This window comes from Mercenaria mercenaria, chromosome 10 (genome assembly GCF_021730395.1).
Source record: "Mercenaria mercenaria strain notata chromosome 10, MADL_Memer_1, whole genome shotgun sequence".
NCBI classification, from domain to species: domain Eukaryota; kingdom Metazoa; phylum Mollusca; class Bivalvia; order Venerida; family Veneridae; genus Mercenaria; species Mercenaria mercenaria.
Genome location: NC_069370.1, coordinates 18,453,178 through 18,475,133, shown reverse-complemented (window position 1 = coordinate 18,475,133; position 21,956 = coordinate 18,453,178). Strand labels below are relative to the sequence as shown.

Sequence of the window (21,956 nt, the reverse complement as noted above, 5' to 3'; positions counted from 1 at the left end):
TAACGTACGTACGGACGAACGTACGGACAGGCCGTTATGTGGCATGACCTAACTTTATAAAAATGCATCACTTGACCCTTAGAGTAAGTATGAATCAGTTTACACACAAATATGTATCAAGAATAAGATAAAAACTAACTTTTACTAAAATAGCTATTTGTTTAAATGGCGGCCATTTTGAATGTTCTAAAAATAGAATTCCAAAGAGCTGTGACCTTGGCCCTTACAGCCAAAAGTCTTATATTGTCCCAAGCTATCGTTTTACAAAATTTGGTACTTTTGTCCAACCTGTCTAGATCTTTCGAAATTGGCACTCTTCTAGGAGTAAAAATGAGAAAGTTATGAGCAGTTTTAAATATTTGGTCAAATTGGCGGCCATGGCAACAAAAACAAAATAGCGGATTTATCAATTTTTTAGATACATAATTGAACTGTATTTACTTATTTCTGTAAAATTATTTTTCTACCTTTTCAGGTTATAATGACAAAAAGTTTCATATTTTACACCTTACACTCAAGAAACATATGAAGTTTAATCTATTTAAAAAGGTTATTTGCTAAATAAAGAATTCAGCAGTGTGTAAATGACGTCATAAACACACTAAAATGGCTGCCTCCATGATCAGCCATTTTCTTAAATTTCAAACTGCCATATCTTTTTCAACAGTGGTCCAATTTCAAAAATTCTTCCAACGTTATGAAAGGTTTGAGAATGGCTTTCATACTTATAGAATTAACTAATTGTAAGGCTTTCCTAACCCTTTAAAATATATCTCAAGCAGTTGGCTATCGGCCTTGATATTTCAAATCGAGAGCTGTCATAGTTTTGAGTAACAAAACTAACATAAAAATGTGCAAAATCGGTACCATTTCAAGCTTATATTTAAAGTTCTCAAAGACCTATACAGAAATTTTAAGGACACAACATTTCAAAGTTAAGATGAAATATAACATAAAAAGCTTATCAATAATATAAACAAAAAAATCAATGAACATTACGAACATTGATAGGTGCTAAAAAGAAGTACATAATAACTTGAAAATTTTAGAACATTAAATGCAACAAAAGAAAAAAACTTCCGGTTGGGCAATTTAAGAAATTTAATCAGTTTAGAAATGAATAACGATAGTTACCATTGTGTACTTGTCTACATAAAATCCCATTTAAAATATGTAACTTCCTATTCGATTAGATCACTTTATCCAAATGATTTTAAGATTTTCTAGATATTACATCACAAAACCATTACAATATAAATATTTAATCCCACCAATAAATAAACGTCAGAAACACTCGCAAACAAAATGGCCACTTTACACTGTTTGAATGAGATTTGAAATTGAATAAACATTACCCTGTTACGATCGTGTTTTAATGCAAAAAAGCCATTTTGAAACCGAAACGGGTGATCTATTACATGTAGTTTAATGTATAGTAGGAAAAGTTATTTGACTTGCATATTTTCTCTTCTTCTTTTTTTTTTAAAGGTCTATTTCTCATAAAGCGGACATTTGTAGGTGAACTTAATTTTCTTAATGTTCAAACCACTTAACTCTTGTAAATGGCAGTCTCATTTGCGTGATATGTATAATATATATTATATAAATATTGCATTCCTGAGAGGGTGATATGAAAAATGTTCACCGCGAGATTAATGAATATTGACCGAGGCGCCAGCCGAGGTCTATATTCAAATTTCGAGGGGTGAACATTTTTCATATCACCCTCTCAGGAATGCAATATTTATTTTATTATACCGAAAACGTATAAGGGTCAAAGCTTTTACTGGAAAATCAACATAATAATGTATTTAACATTAAAAAGTAATCACTAACCAAATAATGAAGACAGAATTAAAGAGTCTTTACTTGTTAGCACTCATAATTTGTGGCGACTTTGCTGTGTAATAAGACGTTTTTGATAGATTTAGTTTAGACGTTTACATATCGCTGACCCCCATATTTATTCTAATATTTCAACATTGCGTCAAATCAGTAACATTCGAAAAACGGTGATAACTTTCTTTTTTCTAAATGAAACATATAAGTGTGAGCACTCATTTTCTTAGTTAGATCATTTCCAAAGTTATTGTGGCAGTTTCGATTCAATATTTGATGAAAAATTGTTTTCGAAATATTTTGCACGTAGCATAAAAAGAAAATTCGGCCGTGTTCGCACATGCAAGAGCACCAGAAAAGGGTATATAACGTATATATAAGCGCCTCGTCTGAAAATTTATCGACTCAGTCTTTAAATCAATGCGAAAGTATCAATCTCTCAACGAGTGATATGAAAACATAATATCACATGCGCAGAAAAACAAAATAACGCTGTTGCGCATGTGATATGAAATTATGGATCATATGACCTGCGCAGAAATTGAAAATAACGATTTTGCGCATGTGATATAAAATCACTGGGAAATATGATATATGATTCACGTTAAACTAATGGGAAATTTGTATTGGACATTTATGTGAGGTATAATAAAAAAAAATATCATTTTGAAATAGGCCGAACATTTTTAAAATAACCTGATCATTTTGACAATCAAAAGAAAATTGTAGGCTAAACTAATAAAGACGTAACATAACCATCCATGTTTCTTAATCAGGACCCATTTTAAATGTCTGTAACTTACATTTTCTTGAAGAATATTGTCAGTGCTAAATAAAAATCAAAAGAAAAGTGGGGGTCATGTTTGATGAAAGAAAATTATTTCCAATCAAACACACATTCGAACTGCAAAACCAGCGAAAAATGAGACCCTAAATTGTAGCGGCGTTGTATGATCCAAGTATCCATGACAAATTCTGTCATGTTAGTATTTCATTAAGAAAATGTTACCTAAATGTCAAGCATAGATATGTCATGTGCTTTCATGTGAAACAAAATGCATAGAAAATAAGGAAAATAGCACCCCCCCACCCCAAAAGAAAAAAGATAAAAAGAAAAAAAAAAAAACAAACAAACAAACAGAGGACTTATTAGAATCCGCCATAATGCGACTAGGGACTACAATTTTTTTCGCGCCACTTTGCTATTTAGTGTCTGTATGTCTATACAATAAAACCTGCGTTAGGGACCACCTGTATTAAGCAACAACATGTTTTAATCAGCCAGACTGTACCTCTTCCTTTGGCTGGCTACTTTATACAGTTTTGACTGTATACAGATGTAAACTGAACGTACATGTTTAAAAATCGTTGTAACCCGATGTGGTATATCTATTAGATGATTACAATAGTAAGCAGTAGATACTATATATCATTTTCAGAATGAAACACGAGTACACAATGGATCTATCATAGATGATTAATAACGGTGTCTCTTTCATTTATTAATTAACAGTTTTCCCTAAATACAGTCCGAAAAGAGTTAATGGGATATCAGTATATACACTGGATTGAATAAAAAAAATCTCGGGGAGCTGTAGTGCCATTTTGACGCATGAGGATTTAATCTATGGACTCGTCTATCAATTTGGGAAATTAGCAAGATATCTTTTATCTTATTTATATTAGAACCAGTGTCTAAATTCTTCTCAGAATGGCGTAATGGGTTGCGTGGCAGCCTTTCAAACAGGCGGTTGGGGTTCAATACTCTGATGACCCTGCATTTTTTTCAACATGAAATCATCATTTTTTATGAGGGGAGTGTTTATGACTTGAATGTTAATTTTTAATTATATTTCTTTCATTTTTATTGTTATGTACAAGTAAATTTCATTTCCATAATGCCTAAAACAAGTCCCAAGCAGTAGATAGAATTACAATATATTTTATTTGCACACTTATACAATATATTGATCGTGTATTCTATAAAAGATGTATAACTATTTGAAAAAGAAAAGAATACATTAAGCTCCAGACTTCCGTATTATCTCATTTAATCTCTGTCTATCATAAGAATATATTAATTCACATAACGCTTTGTTAAAAATGGAGATATGGAACAGAAAAGAGAAAAAAAGAGATATAATAGCGGCTTTGTCGGACAGCGAGCCCACACCAAAAAATACAAATATTACAATCATATTTACAAACACTGACACGGCAATTTAGGCAATATATTTTTTGTTGTAAAAATCAAAATAATCTCATATAAATTGTACTGAATCGTAATGATTTCTTTTATTAAAAGTACAAAAACATCGTTGGCCTCGAAACTGAACTGTTAGTCATGCGTTCGGTTTGTAAATAAAATATTCATTTGATAGATCAAGTATAAAAATGTAATCGATTTTTACGATTTATTTTACGATAGATCGGTTGGCTTTCAACAATATTTCTTTACAATTTGGCCTTTCAAGACGACAAATAGAATACTTAAATAATAAAAGCATACACCATTATGCTCCTTTCACGGTAGTTAAAAACACTGAGGGGCGCATAGCGGCAAATAACCAAATATCAAAAGCGGAAAAAATTGTTTCTTCAAAAAGTTCTTTACATGAATATAACAAAATTTAGAAATGTTAAAGATTTTTTTTTTTATATTTTCATTTTCTAGGACATATCCTATGTCTACATTTTTGCCAGGTTATCCAATGACAAGAAATTATTCTTTTGCTAAGGTCACTGGTGCCGTGTTAAACTGTTTAAATCAGTTTTTTTTAAAATCACATTAATCTATATTGTGCTTATGTAAAAATATTTCGAAATAAAGAAAATTAAGCGCGCCATGAGAAAACCAACATTGTGGGTTTGCAACCAGCATGGATCCAGGTTCCATGCTGTTCGCTAACGGTTTCTCTAATTGCAATAGGATTTGAAAACGAACAGAATGCGCAGTCTGGTCTGGATTCATGCTGGTTTTCTCGTGATGCGGCTAATTTACTCTTGGTACGTCATGTAACGGGATATACAATGTACATCCTAACAAGCTTTTTTTTATTTCTGTATATCATAGTCAACAAAATATGGGATCAAAGATCAGATAAACTTTCGCCAGCAGATTGTATCAAGCATAATTGTCTAGGGACCATAATGAGCAGAATCGATAGATTAACTACTAAATGAATCTAGCAGAACATTATTTATTCAATAACCTCGGATCATTGGATCTACAATTTCAACGGCTATACTGCATATAATATGGTCTTTAAATTGTCATTTAAGGGAACACTCGGAGAGCCAAATTTAAAAAAAAAATGGTTTTGAAAATTTTATGACAACTTTAAAAATCTTATACCATACCTAAACATGCGGAAATACGCAAATTGTACCCATTACCTTCCGTGAATGTGCATATCTCTCAGATTGCGGACACGGGCTGGTCCGGATCCAAGGGTGGGCCGAGGGGACTCGTGCCCCTCCCCCCACCCCACCTCAGTTGGCTGATAAGAGACCTATTCTCGTCAAAGATGCATCCTACTAACTTGGTAAAGGAATAATATTTTCTCAAAATTTAGATCCAGAAACACACAAGAAGATACCATTTCATATCTATATTTCATAATTTTCCAAGGAGAGAGCCCCCTGACCCCTTCCCCATCGAGAGGGGAGTAACATTTCATACCTGTATTTAAAAAAAAATCCAGGGGGATAGCCCTCTGACCCCTCTAAATTAGGGGAGTACTCCCACCAGTAAATATCCCAGAGGCCACCATTTCATACCTGTATTTTTAAAAAAAACCCTGACCCCCTTACATGGCCAGAGGCTCCCCTCCCGTACCTTCCCACTCTCGTCGCCATGCGCCTCGGCGGTGACATCTTCGTTCCAGACTGGTGCCCCTCCCCCCGGGGGCTGATGGGTGTCTATTCACTGAATTATCATATTGATGTGGTCTCCCCAACGCCCAACGCCCCCCCCCCCCGCAACCAATAAGGATAAATATGAAAGCACCAAAAATATTTCAAAATTAAGACGTACCTGCGAAATACATCCGTAAAATAGCAGTATTCCATTTCTACCTTCTATTTCTTAAACGTTTATTGAAATCCATACATTTGAATACTGATTATGTCGTTGATGAACGTGATTAAGGTTTATATTGAAACATTATATTTAATCAAGCGATGCGATAAGTACAGAGTTAAAACATCGCCGCAATGAATAGCATTATAAGCGGTTCTGTCAGTTTTCATATCGATTATTGGCCGAAGAAAACCGCCGTTGTTTTCTAGTATAACTAGTCTCAGGTTCATATTTATTCACTAGCGAATTAACAAAGGTGCGTCGACGGACTGTTGGTTTCGATTTTATAGATAAAATCTATATTTTAGTTTGGTCCTTTAAAATGTTGGAGTTAAATAATAGAAAACTGTAACAGTAGAACCCATAAAAGCATTGGTGACTAGAAGCAAGCGCGAACACACCTCCACACCGTTGACCTTAATACACAACCACATTTTCTCGAGTAACTTACACTGCTAGCTCACCTCTTTAAAAGTAAATTATCGAACCGCACAAATACTTTATATACAAACATCTTTACCATTAATCTACCTTTACCGTACTATCCCGAACGACTTTGGTACTTATCAAATAAACAAAAACTTTCTGCTCATGTAACATGATCATTGCTATTAGGGCATAGATATTCCTGTGCAGATGAAAGCTAAAAGTATGAGAGCCGCGCCATGAGAAAACCAACATAGTGGGTTTGCGACCAGTATGGATCCAGACCAGCCTGCACATCCGCCCAGTATGGCCAGGATCCATGCTGTTCGCTAACAGTTTCTCTAATTGCAATAGGCTTTGAAAGCGAACAGCATGGATCCTGACCAGACTGCGCGGATGCGCAGGCTGGTCTGGATCCATACTGGTCGCAAACCCATTATGTTGGTTTTCTCATGGAGCGGCTCATGATATTTTCAGCTCGCATGTCTTTATTTAGTATTATTTAGCCTATACCGCAGGGGATGAAAAGAGCAGTAATGTTTGGCATATCTTTATTTTATCACGCAGAATGAAACAGAAATAAGCCCCAAACTCAAAACCCTGGATCCGCCCATGGTATCAAATAACTAGGACTTGTGTCTCTAACTTGTGATATTAGTACTTTTTATCTCTGAATTGCTGGACTTTACAATGTATATATTTATACAATTTCAATGAAAAAATCAAGATTTTGATTTTCGCGCTGCCATTAATCATCTGTAGCCTATCTATTTCCGCGCATGCGTCAAATTCACTTTCGTTATCAAAACTGACCTCTTTATAACCCAGTTTTGTAACAATTGAGACTACACCTACAATTTGTTAAAAATGTCGAATTTAAACAAGGTAGATTTTGTGACGGGGATGCGAAGGATGTTTTATTTTGTATCACCGAACGAGACGTCGTTTGAGAAGACGGAAGAAGTGCCACAATACATTAATGAGGTTTGTTTACATTGTTGACATATTTTCGTACTCAACCTAATGCGACCCAGTAACATAATGTAGAAACATTTAATTGCGCTTTACATTTCTAAGATTTGTGCGAGGGGTGCTCAGAAATTCCCATTTTTTTCACATATCACAAACTGATGAAAAAAAAAAGTTAAATTAGGTAGACAGGGAAACTTAAATTTGCCATTTTTAAACACCGGGAAGTTGTTGAAAGAAAATCCATTACTTGTGTTGTATAGCCTTTAAGTATAACTGATTTAACCTGATATTTAATTTATATATTTCATATTTTACATTTAGGCAACACCATTTTTCTTTGCGTTTATTGGTATAGAGATGGTCATTTCGATTTTGAAACAAGACAAGAAGTTCAGAATGAACGATGCTTTTACCTCAGTCAGTGCCGGAATGTTTTCTAGATTACCAATGTAAGTATTTAAATATTGCTGTTTTATTGCTGATGTTAGTTTAAACATATTTATTTCGAGTCTTAAGAAATTTAAGTAGCCAAAAAAAAAAAACAAAAACAAAACAACATCATCTTGATGATGTTAATAAAATATATTAATTACATTATATTACAACTGTCCGTCCCATACGTAAATGATTATTAATAGAAATGAAATGTTGTTTTCAAACAGGTCAGCGTTAAGTTGCCTAGTTTTTAAACTGTTTTCATTACTGTTTATGCCACTGAGGATTAATTTGTTCATAATACGTTTTTTTTCAGTTCATGTCTTTCACTTCACTGATGAATTTTTACATAATTAGGCCTATATCACGGGACCATATCGAGGGCTTGGTGCAAAACTATTGTAAGTGCATATAAATAAAGAACAAGATACAATAGTTTTGCGCCAAGCCCTCGATATGCAATTAGAATCTATAGCCAAATATGTTATCCTCTTTAAATAGAGTTATTATTGTTATTATTATTATGTCTCCCTTCGCACAGTGGTGTGGGAGACATATTGATTCACTCAAGTCTGTGTGCCTGTCTGTGTGTCTGTCTGTCACAAAGTCCATTCGTCCAAGCCGTCTAATTGGGTCCATTCATCTAATCCATCCAGAGAAACTAGACATTTTTCATAGGGGCAGTTGTGGGAGAGATGCGCTTTTCTCAAAAGCATCTCTAGTTATTATTATCATTATTATTATTGTTTGTGAATATTATATTTCAGGATACTGCTTCGATCAATTACAATAGAGGGTTATACATGGGTGTACAAACATTACTGTATTAAGGAACTACCCTGGGAAAGCCCCTGGACATGGTGGCTCACCTTCATTGGAGTTGACATGGGGTACTACTGGTTTCATAGATTTGCTCATGGTATGGATTCTGATTTTTTAAACAGATGAATCAAATAAGAACTCGGTTTTGAAGTCTTTATTCTTTGATATATATTATATTTCAGAAGCTTCGTTTGTGTTCTAAATGTCACAGGGCGAGAAAACTGTGCAGCCAGACCGGGACTCGAACCCGTGGCCTCGGAATACCGTTCCGATGCTCTACCGACGGAGCTACCCAGTCGCCCCATTTTAATATTCAAATTCTATACCGTGACATATTTCCCCACCATTTTGAAATTCGTCTTCGAATTTCAGTGGGTACTTATAAGCAATTACAGGCGTCGGAGACTAACCAGTATATGCCGTTACGGCCCCGCGTTGGGCGTCAAATATCACAGGGCGTGAAAAATATGCAGCCAGACCGGGACTCGAACCCGTGGGCCTCGGAATACCGTTCCGATGCTCTACCGACTGAGCTACCCAGTCGCCTACACACTTTCTCCCCGTTTTAAAATTCAAATTCTATACCGTGACATAAAGAATGATTTAGATTCCATGTTTTCTTACTACACTGCTTTCCGAATCTTGCTCTTTTAAAGGATCATGCCAACTTGCGTCCCCGCCTCGCTTTGAAATGTCACCATTTTGCCAGTTTCTGCTTTCTCTTCTGTGAGTACATCTTAGAATAAAGACGAGATAGTTTAAACAATAGCTAATTAATGTTTCGGAAATAATTGCCAGACTTGTGTCTGTATGATATTTCAGAAGTGAATTTTATGTGGTCCTTCCATCAGACACATCATAGTTCAGAAGATTACAACTTCTCTACCGCTCTCAGACAGTCAGCTATGCAGATTTACACATCATGGGTATACATCAGCTTTTTTGTAGGGATTACACAAAGTTTTTCATTGGCATACCATCAGCAGGATTTCAAGAGATTGGTTTGAGCCCAAGCCCCGTAGTGCAATAGAGCCGATTCTTTGGACGCTATTACACAAATTGAACATGCGTTAACGCTATTCAGACATAAAACGTGTAAAGCGTTAAGAATAATACAATGCCAATTAGCGTCAGTAATTTTTGAAAAAATGATCGAGAATATCCGCTTGACGTTGACGTCATGTCTTTTTATTTATATGTTTAATTAAGGGCCGTTATACGTTTACACTTCGTCACGGAAAACGTAAAATAGACTTTCAATACAAAACAAGTTGATGTTATATACAGATGACTTTGTGTGATCACAGAAATTAAACCTAAACAATTCTAATACGCAGACAAAGAATTTTATCTTAATTATATTTGATATGAAATGGTTTATTAAATTTAAACTTCCTTCAAATTGTCGATTGCATTGTTTTAGAATAGATTTACATTGTATGTGTAGTCATAGAGCGTCATGTAAAATCTGATGTATTCCGGCGAAGATTATAAACATTTTGCAAGACACTTTCTGATAGTGTTTCAGTACCGCAGGAAGTATGTTGCCAAATTGCTTTTTAAGTAGATAATCTACGTTTTCACACAAGACTAAAAGACGTCAAACGGTTTTAAGTTCGAGTTTTCATCCTTTCAGTACATGCATTAAATCTATTTATATATATGTATGATTGTTTTGCGTTTGTTTAGGTGTTTTACCTACCTCTGGCACTTTTTGTTCCACCCTCTGTATTTCTGGTTCATCAAGAGCTTAACATCCTCTACCAGTTTTGGATTCATACTCAGGTGAGACCATCACTTTACTTTTGAGTTCATTGTCGTGTTATACCGCATGCGACTTTTAGTTTGCCCCCTATCCTTAAATGCGTTCGTCCGTCCGTCCGTCCGAATCCCCATTTGCATACTTAAGTGGCTATAGGAACAATAGGTAACTGTACTTTTTCTTTGATGTCATTCATTCCGTAAGGCTTTTATATGTGGCTATTTTTTCTATACGTGGCTAAAAGAACAATAGATAGAACTAAAAAGTAGCCACATTAATACCCACATGTAGGAACTTCCGTCCGTCTCTCAGTCAGTCACACAAAGAGTGGTCCTACGGTAACTTTAAAAGTACAAAATATTTCTTTCATGGATTTTGGTACATGTATAGATGGCAATGTGGAGAACATGCACATCCTTTTATTTTGTTGGTATGGCAAAAATGCTGTTGATAAGTTAAAAAGTACAAGGTATGTTTTCATCAAACTTGCTACTTGGATAGATTGCAGTATTCGGAATATTCACATGTTTTTATTTTGTTGTTATAGCAATAAATAGGCCAAAAATTGGCAAAAAATGGACCGTGTGGTAACTTAAAAAAGTATAATGTTGTTTTTTTTTCATGAAAGTATAAACATGGATAAATGGCAATATAGAAAGTACGCACGTCTGGTTCTTTAGTTGTCAGGGCAAAAGATGTGGTTGTATGAGAAAAGAGTTAATACTGCGATGAATTAAAATTTGTATGAGATTTTTTTCATGAACTTTGGCAAAAAGGTGGAAGAAAATGTGCTAAACGTGCACATTAATGTATTTTCTGTGTTCCTCCATCTGTTTGTCAGTCTGCCTGTACTTCATTTACTCACAAATGGTGGATTCTGTCATAACTTTAAATGAACAAGAGATTTTTTACATGATTTTTATTGTTTGGCTATAGGCTTGTAATGTTTAATTTAATAATGGCACGATTTGAGTTTTAAATGGAAGTTGCAGTACTGATTGGAAATGTTAGTTGAATATAGCTTGGTGAAATATCAAAAAACAGCGTCTTTGTGTCTAAGTATAGGCAGTGGAAAAACATCTACGAACGATTGAAAATTACAGTATCTAATTTGGTCATAATAGCATCGACCTCCATTAAGACAAACATCAATTTTAATAGAGTGCATCTAAGCAATTTTAGGGTGATTTATTTAGGTATCTGCATCTTTAACATTCGTTTGCAAATTGTTGTACTTTACTGACTTTTGAATTTCAGAAAGCACTTCCGGTTATATATGTCTTCCTTTGGAAATTTGAGTTACCCTCTATAATGGTTTTGTCTTTAGTAGGCATGATAACTGCCTCCGATTTTTATATGCATCCCCATTACCGTTTTCATATTTTAGTACGTGAAGAGCCTTGGGCCGCTTGAATACATCTTAAACACACCGAGTCACCATAGAGTACATCATGGGAGAAACCCTTACTGCATTGACAAAAACTACGCTGGGACACTCATTATCTGGGATAGACTCTTTGGTAGGTACTTTTGGTACAAGGTATGATCTGGTAAAGAGTATGATTCGAAAACTTTTAAAGGTAGCATTTGAAAGAAACTCATATATATAGACCGTAATTTATTAAAACGTTTATAAAATACTCGGTGTTCACTTTTGTATGTTTTTTTATCATCATTTTCACTTTTATTATACGCCCAAAGGGACATAATAATTATTATGATCGTATTATTTTGATGGCATATGTCGTCTGTCTGTAGGTATAGTCCGTTTTATTTGACCTGGCGGGGCGGAGTTTATCTCTGACGTATGCAAATAAGGGAAATCTCAAAAAACGAGCAAAATAGGTAGAGCAATATAATTGTTCCATTCCGTAATCTTTGGTAACCAACGACTAAAATTCAACGCTACATTGGTTACATGTACTGCATACCCTGCACAAAAATGTAGTGAACCGTCGCGAAACCACGCCCCGCCAGGTCAAATAAAATGCACTATACGTCTGGTAGCAATCTTGTAAAAAATTTCCGCTCAGTAACTTTAGAATGCTTAGACCTATGATCCTCGAACTTAATTAATACTGCATCTTCTACATGGGCAGTGTATGACCACTATTGATTTTCATATTAGTGGGTCAAAGGTCAAGGTCACAGTAACCGTTTTGCACAAGAACTGTTTCAGCCCAACATCTTGTAAACTTCTTGACCTGCGATCTTTAAACTTGGTCGGAAAATTTCTCGTGTAAATTAGATTACCCGTGTTGACTTTGAGGTCAATGTGTTATTGCCTATTTATTTTTAAATTACAACCGTACAAAAATTATTTTATTTCAGGAACATTTGCACCGGAATCAGACGAAGTCGCGTATGGTGTTACACATCCGATCAACACATTTGAACCATTTTCTATACAGGTTAAGTATCAGCAGTTGTTATATTTCACTCTTTCTTAAATCAGCGTGCCATTCACGAATGACAGGGGTTTTCACGAGATTAGCTTGGTAAACCATTTTCAAGATTCCTGTAACTCGACGGCTAAAGTAGCTACGTATTTGGTACATAATGACTATAACATTAAACAGTTTATTCCCTTGTTTGTGTCAAACTGGCAATCACATCTTCCCAAACTGTCCAAATTGCGCATTATAGCAATAGCATAGTATCAAAACTCGCTCCTTGAACTCGCGCAATTACACAAAATCACAGATTTTATGTTTTATCTTTTTATTCAAGTATGTTTTATCAGTTGTTTTTTTTTTAACTTTTCACTTTAGTTTAGTTACTCCAAGTATCTCCTTAGAAGATGTCTTAGCATGGATGGCATCGGCAATTGGGTAAAGAACTTCCTGTATGGGCCTGGTTGGCTTCCTGGAAAACCTAGGACAGGAGACATCAACGATATTCCAAAGGTTATTGTCTATTTATTGTAAGTTTATGATAGATGATGCACTAGGATGTCAAATATTCCAAAGGTTATTGTCTATTTATTGTAATGTTATAATAGCCAAAGGTTATTGTCTATTTATAGTAATGTTATAATAGCCAAAGATTATTGTCTGTTTATTATAGGGTTATCATAGCCAAAGGTTATTGTCTATTTATTGTAATGTTATCATAGCCAGAGGTTTTTGTCTGTTTATTGTAATGTTATCATAGCCAAAGGTTATTGTCTATTTATTGTAATGTTATGATAGCCAAAGGTTATTGTCTGTTTATTGTAATGTTATAATAGCCAAAGGTTATTGTCTATTTATTGTAATGTTATAATAGCCAAATGTTATTGTCTATTTATTGTAATGTTATAATAGCCAAATGTTATTGTCTCTTTATTGTAATGTTATTTAATGTTATCATAGCCAAAGGTTATTGTCTGTTTATTGTAATGTTATAATAGCCAAAGGTAATTGTCTGTTTATTGTAATGTTATAATAGTCAAAGGTTGTTGTCTATTTATTGAAATGTTATAATAGCCAAAGGTTATTGTCTATTTATTGTAATGTTATAATAGCCAAAGATTATTGTCTGTTTATTATAGGGTTATCATAGCCAAAGGTTATTGTCTATTTATTGTAATGTTATCATAGCCAAAGGTTTTTGTCTGTTTATTGTAATGTTATGATAGCCAAAGGTTATTGTCTGTTTATTGTAATGTTATGATAGCCAAAGGTTATTGTCTATTTATTGTAATGTTATAATAGCCAAAGGTTATTGTCTCTTTATTGTAATGTTATCACAGCCAAAGGTTATTGTCTGTTTATTGTAATGTTGTAATAGCCAAAGGTTATTGTCTATTTATTGTAATGTTATCACAGCCAAAGGTTATTGTCTGTTTATTGTAATGTTATAATAGCCAAAGGTTATTGTCTATTTATTGTAATGTTATGATAGCCAAAGGTTATTGTCTCTTTATTGTAATGTTATAATAGCCAAATGTTATTGTCTATTTATTGTAATGTTATAATAGCCAAAGGTTATTGTCTCTTTATTGTAATGTTATCACAGCCAAAGGTTATTGTCTGTTTATTGTAATGTTATAATAGCCAAAGGTTATTGTTTATTCATTGTAATGTTTTGATAGATAATGCACTACGAGATTGGATATCAGTGATATTCCAGCGGTTACTGTGAATTTATTATAATGATAGATATTTGTAACGTTTTGATAGATTATTCACTTGGACAAGGGGTACCAATGATATTCCACAGATGTATTTGTTGTAATGTACTTATAGATAATGTACTAAGACAGGGGACATCACGATATTCCATACGTTACTCCATATTGAGCCGCACCATGAGAAAATCAACAAAGTGCATTTGCGACCAGCATGGATCCAGACCAGCTTGCGCATCCCGTTTCTCTAATTGCAATAGGCTTTGAAAGCCTGACCAGACTTCGCGGTTGCAATCTGGATCCATGTTGGTCGCAAACGTACTATGTTGGTTTTTTCATTGTGTGGTTCATATTTATTATTTAAATACAATGATAGATAATGTTCTAGAACGATGTTCCAAAGGTTACGGCGATATTATTGCAATGAAATAATAGATACTGCACTAAGGAATATCAAAGATGTTCCAAAGGTCACGTTATGTCTGATGTCATCAATTGATTGATAACACTCTAGACTAGTTATAAATTTTTCAGGTCTCTAAATTCATAGTATAATGAGTGAGTGAGTGAGTTGGGTTTTACGGCTAACCTACACAAAACGGTCATAAATCGCCGACAATAATATAATGGTCATTTAAATGTTCAGAAATAAGTTATATACAGTGCCGTAGCCAGACACAAATTTTAACCGAGGCAATCAAGGGGGGTCCGGGGGCATGCTCCCCCGGAATTTTTTTTTCCTAGAACGTCTCTGGTGCGTTCTGGAGCACTCTCAGACTGTGTTATATCACTGTAAAATCGTCCTTTTAGCCCTATTTATCACAATTACTTTAATATTTTAAGACAAAAAAATATATTGATAACAAGGATAATTGGGGATTTATCCTAGTCTAATATGGTCGGATACAATCATTTTTGTAATGAAAAGGCAATAAGTTTTTTTAACAACATCAGTAAAGTCGTACAACAACATGCTATCAGTTTACTAGTAGTTTATTTCTTGTTCTAAGAAAAGGCCAAGGCGATTCTCCTGTGTCCAGGAGAATCCCATAATTTTAATATTTCTTCAACGTCAAGTGACATGTTTCTATGAATGTTCATCAACGCCAGACCATTCAAACGAGAGTCCTTCATCGATGACCTCGACCAAGTTTTGAGTCTGCGCAGAGCACTGAAACTGCGCTCACAAGAGCATGAACCAACGGGTAAACTTAAAATCAGTTCAAATATTGCATTTATGTTCGGAAAATAGTTTTTATCACAAATGCCAAACCCTTCCTGGAGAGACATAGGTGTTTTTCTGTTTTGATTAATATGTTTCCATCTAATAACTTCAGTTTCAAATTGACTTGCCATAGGAAGGTCATTTGAAAATGTTTGTTTGAGTTTTCCTTCAATACTACTAGTCAGGTGCTCATGGTGTCCCGGTAACAAATACGTTCCTTCTAACAGTTCTCCTAATTCTTTTGGAAAACGAGAATTAAGGTGTTGTATAACGTGGTCTAAAAATGGATAAAAGTGATTTAACTTAAAATGATCAAACACTGATGTATTTTCCCCGGCATTTGCTCTGTGTTTTTGTCTACCAGCGATCCGTGGCTTCTCTGGCACTACTTGTATTTGTTGGGCAATTCGTGCTGCCCTATCATAGATTTTTTCAAATGAATCGTTTTTCGATCTTATTGATTTCATAATACTTACTAGAGTTGCAGCCTCAGTGTGCGCCTGTAATAAGTCGCAAGATTTAGATTGTAAATTTACGGACAGGGGCCTTATGAAGGCTAATATAAATTGCGTAACACATGCGACGACAATGAACTCAAAACTTTCAATTGATCTAATAAAACTTGATGCGTCGGCAGCTGACTGACCGGACGACTCCTCCATTACGTCACTGAGAGCATCATAGATATGCTCATAATGAACGAGTAGGGTGCTTATGGAGTCGATCCTAGATAACCACCTAGTATCAGAAAGTGTTGGTAGAGTATGTCGCTTCGACGCATTTTCAAATAGGGCAGTTTCATATTCGTCTTCCCCCTCACAGTCTGGTGCATCTGCTAATAAATCTGACACTGCACCTTTCGCTGACATGTGTCTACTTAGTATAGTTTTACGTTTAGCAGAGTTGTGGAAAAAGAAAGTTAGTTCTTGGAACGTATTCATGAAATTTCGAATCTGCGGAACTTTGTTGCATGACGACACAACTACAAGATTTAAGCAATGACTTTTACAGTGTGTAAAATATTTGGCATGCGGATAAAGATTAGTGATCCGAGCTTGAACCCCACTGACCTGACCACTCATTGTCGATGCACCGTCAAAACCTTTGCCTCGCCATTTAGTGAGGTCCAGGTTCCAAAGCTTCATGGTTTCAACTAATTTATTAGTAATAGTTTCTGCATTTGTCCTGGGTAATTCGACGAAACCAATAAAATCTTCAAGGATTTCTTTATCTACAATGTATCTGACACAAACACTCATTTGCTCAGTGACGCTTACATCAGTCGTTTCGTCAGCCATGATGCTAAAAAATGAAGATTTAGAAACTTCGCATATTATTTTACTACGTATATAATCTCCAATACATGTTATTATTTCATTCTGAAATTGCGGCGAAGTGTACTTCGCATTTTTTTGACTACTTTTCAGATGTTTAAAAAGTTTTTGGTCATACAGACTCATCCACTCCAAAAAGAAATTAAAATTACTGTCTTCACGATGTTGTTCCTTCAACCATCTGCCTCGAAGAGAAATTCCTCTGGATGACAGTTTTGTTATCACTTGAATTATGGCTTTGAGGATATGTCGGTTCTCGGAAATTTGATCTGAATAGGCAGAACTTAATGACGATTTGATGGACTTTTCAGTGCCTTTGTAAACATTTAAAAACATGACGCTTGCGGTCGTTGCATTGATATGGGTCTTTGAATTAGCATGATTTGGAAGCATTCCTCTTTTTTCCCCGACAGCATTTTTCCAATCTTTGAAAGGTTTGCAGATGAATTCAGCATGTCTCACGTCTGTCTGCGCAAAAACAAAGCAAGAAGCACAATACACTCCGTTTTCACTGACTGAATATCGCAGCCAATTAAAATTGGACTCCCAAGCAATGTTGAACTTTCTACTTTTGTCTGAAGGGTATGTGGAAGGGCGTCTTATATTAAAGTTAAGAATGTTTAATTTCTCTTCTTCTGATAACTGTTTTCGGCGGGAAACTAATGTCGCTAAATCTGGACAAACACCTGCAAAACATATAGAATACAATATACATGTATACATGTACGTATTAGTATTAGAGCCGGACAAGACTTTTTGTGGAATTTTAAGTCGAAAACGGACCATAACTCCGTCAAAAATTATTGGACCGAAGCCGAAATTGACTTGCATTGTATACCTGTGTACCAAGAAAAAACCCGCAATCCATTGATCTTTTCGAAAGATACTGTGCTGGTAAGAAATCCGGACGCAGACGATCGCACATACCCAGTGACGCATTTCTACTAAAGTATGATCAATATTTGAGCGTGATTTTATTATATAAGTACTAAAATCAATGGAAACTGTACAAAATCTTTTAAACCAAACTGTCTAGTTTTTTTTTTAAATGACCGGAAAAGATAACCTTTCACCCAACTATGCTCCCAATAACATCAGTTCCCATTACTTATTTTCTTACATTCAATAAAACTACATAAAATCCACAGAATATTGATCAATATTCAGAGAAAAAGACTGACAAAACAAACTCGTCAAAAAATGGCTGTTTGAAAATAGTTCAAATAAAAAAGTGCTTAGAACAACGTACTTTCAAGATAAAAGCTTTTCATATTGTGCGTTAACTGACGAAATGACGCTGAGGACGTCATTTTAAGGCAAAATGTTTTTTGTAGCGTTTCCGCTGAACTTTGATCATTATTTCAAAAATCAGATAAGAGACAGGTTGTTGTTGTTTTTTTTCTCAGAAGAATAAATATACAAACACATTTAGTTTGTCGCGAACGTTATCGTAAATCGTCACGTTAGCTTCCGGTTGGGGACGCGCATATACAAATTTTAAGGTAACCTAGCTCCTTCAAATGAAAGAATCAACTAAAAGAACGTTCAACTTACGTTGAATCTATGCGTGCGGGTCATAGCGCGGGCGTGGCATTCATCAAGTTATAGACAGAAATGAAGAATTTATTTTATTTTGACTGTACATAATTATAGTCATGAGCGGATTCGATCCAGAGGGGCGGGGGAGGGGTCCGGAGGCCTGGACACCCTCTGTAAAATCCTTTAAAAAGGATAGACAATGTTTTTTCGAAAATGCAACATTATACGACCGTATTCAAAGTGTATGTGGCTGCTGCTGCATACGACCCCGACATAATTCATATTTGTGTTAATTATCTCAAAGAAACTAAGGATTTTACCTTTAAAAATACTTACTTTTATTATTTTTCCTAAGTTTTACAGGTTAGCTCATAAAATGTGAAAATAAGGGGTAATTAGTATATAAAATATCAGTGGAAAAGATGTTCTTAAATGCTTCTAAAATGGCCCAGAATGCAGGAAATGAAGCGCTGAATTTTCCAGGGAGGCATGCCCCCGTATCCCCCTAGCTTGGCGGCTAATTCTTTAATTCAGCCTGTTCAACAAAGCCTTATGGAGAAAACCCTGTATTTGTAAATGGCTAACATCCACAAAATATACACATTCAATTCTTAAGTATATAAAGACACACGTGTTTCATAGTTCGGCCGGACCCCCTCTGACAAAACTGGCTGGATCCGCGCATGATAGTACTTTTAACATTTAATTTGATAATGCTAAATATTGAAGCTCAACATCACTGCTAATGGCACTCAATGATTATGTTACATGCAACTGGACTTCAAATCTTACTTTGATTTATATCTCACCTCGAGTAAAACATGGCGCCTCATTAGATTTGACCTCTGACGACACATTCGGGCTGATGACAGCATTAGTTTTTGTGTTATTTGGCTTACTGGGAACAGATATACCAAAATAGGAATCAAGTTTGTGTTGAATTTTTCTTTTCTTAGTTGAAGTACTAACAATCTCAACGTCAGATTTCTCTTTATCTGCATGTGCCTCTTTTGTGAATAACGGCACTATGTGATTTGGTACGAACATGTGATCTGTTTGACTCATATTTCCGTCCCTAGTCCAAAATATAATGATAGTTTCCTTTGATATAGTTTCGTACTGTTCAGGAAAATTGAAAGATTTGTCACCAGCCGGTTGTACAATAGTGTTGTATAGACCCCGATAATTCCATGGTACATCAGGATAAACCGATCGAGCTTCTCTCCCAAGTGCCGTGCTGAGTGCCATAACGTGCAGAATGGATGCCCATCGTTTGTCATTGTACGTTTTCAACCCCTCGGCATGTATACACTCAGAAATGTTTTCAAGTGTTAAAGACATGGGTTCATCATCAGGGTTTGAAAGCACCGATTGAAACAAAATCACAACATCGCTAAGCGACATGTTTTGTTCTTGAACAATTCTTTTAATCGATGGATGATCTTGGCCGTATCTGGACGCATTGCTATGCAACTCTTGGGCAACTGCGTGGCGGAGATTAGGAGCTAGTGTCTCGTCACCTGAAAAACAGAATTATTGTCAACGTAGACTGAAGAGCTTAAACTCAAAATACAATTTTTTTTTCATGAGAGTGTGACGATTTTCCGAACAGAAAGTACGTTACAAATTTCGTCGAACATTCAATCACTTTAAGAAAATAATTTAAGTGGCAATTTTATGTATACGGATATGAGAGACTTTTTAAAACCAAGAAAGACGTTTCCACGTAGTTCCATCATACTATAGATTTTATATTTAACACATATTTTTGGTCTAATTATATATGCCTGATATTTAGTTTAGGTAATACTAATTTATTTTAGCTAGATTATGATGAAAGCTTTAAGTTTATTTGAACCACTCTCGACCCCAGGGTTGAGCGGCCGGCACCTTTACCACTCCGTAGAGTTTTAGATGTAGCCGACGAGCTTTGCAGAGGTCAAAAGTAAAATTTATGTTTATGTCTCTGCTGAAATGCAGATCTAGCGTGTATTTCAATTGTTAATGATTATGTGTTTCGGATAGGCCTACCCGTATCAAGCAATTTTATATCACATACCACAAAGAGCCAATGAACAGGAGTTGTACAAACAGTTGCCATTGCCTGTCGATTTTGCTGCGATATGGCCAGACCATTTTTCAGGTAAAAGAACCATTGATAAGTCATCCTGAAACAAAATATGATCGAATGTTATAAAAAAAAATAAAATGACTTAACGAGGTTTCGAACTCAGATCTCATGCGTGCTACGCGGACGTGCTATCCATACGGCCATTACAGACGATATGCTAAGATGGACTTACGTTTTATATGAAGATAAATTGCACTCTATCAGCATCCATAAGAACTGGTGCTTTTGGACAACTAGATCTAAGTCTTTAAGACCAAAAGGAAACATAATCCGTAACGTTGTTATTTATTCAATGTTAGTGTAGTCCTATGTTATTTAGTCAGACATTTTAAAATGTCAGAATAAAGTAAGTTTCTAGGGCGGGTTTATTTAAATCGAGAGAAATGGTCGCTTACCACCTCAATTGGTCCCGGGTTCAACTCAACTCCCGCAAGGAAAAGCAAAATGCCAATGAAACCGACAACACCAACCACACGAAGTGTTTCAAGATCCATCGCGAAACCAGACTTAGTAGAAAAGCACCCGATCCTCGCTCTGTATGTGACGATGTCCACCATTTTTCGTTGTTTACAATGCGGATTTAAATTTTATACGGATCATAAAATTATCATTCAGTCAATATGACCGTAGGGATTTCTGCCTCACCTTGCCTAAACGATATCATGATGCAAATGATATTCTTATATATTTTAATGATATTGATATATATTTTTTTGAACTTTTATAACTGAATTTTTCATCAGAACTATTTTTTTGCATTTTTTTTGCTCCTCAAATTTTAACCGAGGCAACTGCCTCGGTTTGCCTCAGTGTGGCTACGGCGCTGATATATCATGTTTGGAAATTGTGAAATATTTGACTTTTTAAGAAAATTAAAGCTCAAAACTCGACCATTCATAGAATATTATCGGTTGATGATAAGACACCTTTTTGAAGGGCTCTTTTTACTCTAATTTTATTTTTACTATTTTACAATTATGAAATGTTATAAGGTATCAATAAACGTCACCCTGTCTTAGCAAAATTAGTTATTTCCTATGTATGGATATTTCAGATAGAGCAACCAGTAAAGAGGTATTCTGTTCAGTTGCCACAATGGAAGTCTGTGTACGTGCTCATACATTTCGCTTTATTTACCATCGGATACCAAGAACTGATGGCAAGACAGTCTGTACGTATATCTAAAAATCTGAAAGTAAAATATTCATTTACTGTAAATTGGTGATTGGTTTATTTTCGCTACATTCCCGAACATTACGACACATGCATGAAGCTTTTC

At 35.2% G+C, this 21,956-nt stretch overlaps 3 protein-coding genes across 4 annotated transcripts in view; 1 reads left to right on the top strand and 2 right to left on the bottom strand.

Annotated features, from left to right (window-relative positions):
* The window catches only part of LOC123560911 (tetraspanin-8-like), a 39,734-nt gene extending 33,741 nt beyond the window's left edge, over nt 1-5,993 (bottom strand). The window contains exon 1 of one of the 2 annotated variants that reach the window (XM_053552393.1): nt 5,876-5,993. The gene's annotated coding sequence lies outside the window, so the exon portion shown is untranslated. Of the gene's footprint in view, nt 1-1,134; nt 1,319-5,875 lie in introns of those variants that run through there. The other variant, XM_053552391.1, reaches the window with a different exon arrangement.
* Nucleotides 5,994-7,133: 1,140 nt separating this feature from the next.
* Nucleotides 7,134-21,940, top strand: LOC123559732 (alkylglycerol monooxygenase-like). Its single transcript, XM_053552389.1, has 9 exons — nt 7,134-7,330; nt 7,640-7,767; nt 8,521-8,672; nt 9,398-9,501; nt 10,265-10,360; nt 11,725-11,857; nt 12,669-12,748; nt 13,109-13,243; nt 21,732-21,940. Exons 1-9 carry the CDS (start codon nt 7,214-7,216, stop codon nt 21,900-21,902), a joined length of 1,116 nt encoding a protein of 371 aa, XP_053408364.1. The 5' UTR covers nt 7,134-7,213; the 3' UTR covers nt 21,903-21,940.
* LOC123539733 (52 kDa repressor of the inhibitor of the protein kinase-like) lies at nt 15,426-21,461 on the bottom strand. The gene is made up of 4 exons (XM_045324478.2): nt 21,073-21,461; nt 20,606-20,714; nt 19,356-20,066; nt 15,426-17,693 (listed from the first exon to the last, which is right to left on the bottom strand). The coding sequence occupies exons 1-4, from the start codon at nt 21,232-21,234 to the stop codon at nt 15,454-15,456; spliced, it is 3,222 nt and encodes a 1,073-aa protein (XP_045180413.2). The 5' UTR covers nt 21,235-21,461; the 3' UTR covers nt 15,426-15,453.
* Nucleotides 21,941-21,956: the final 16 nt, after the last annotated feature.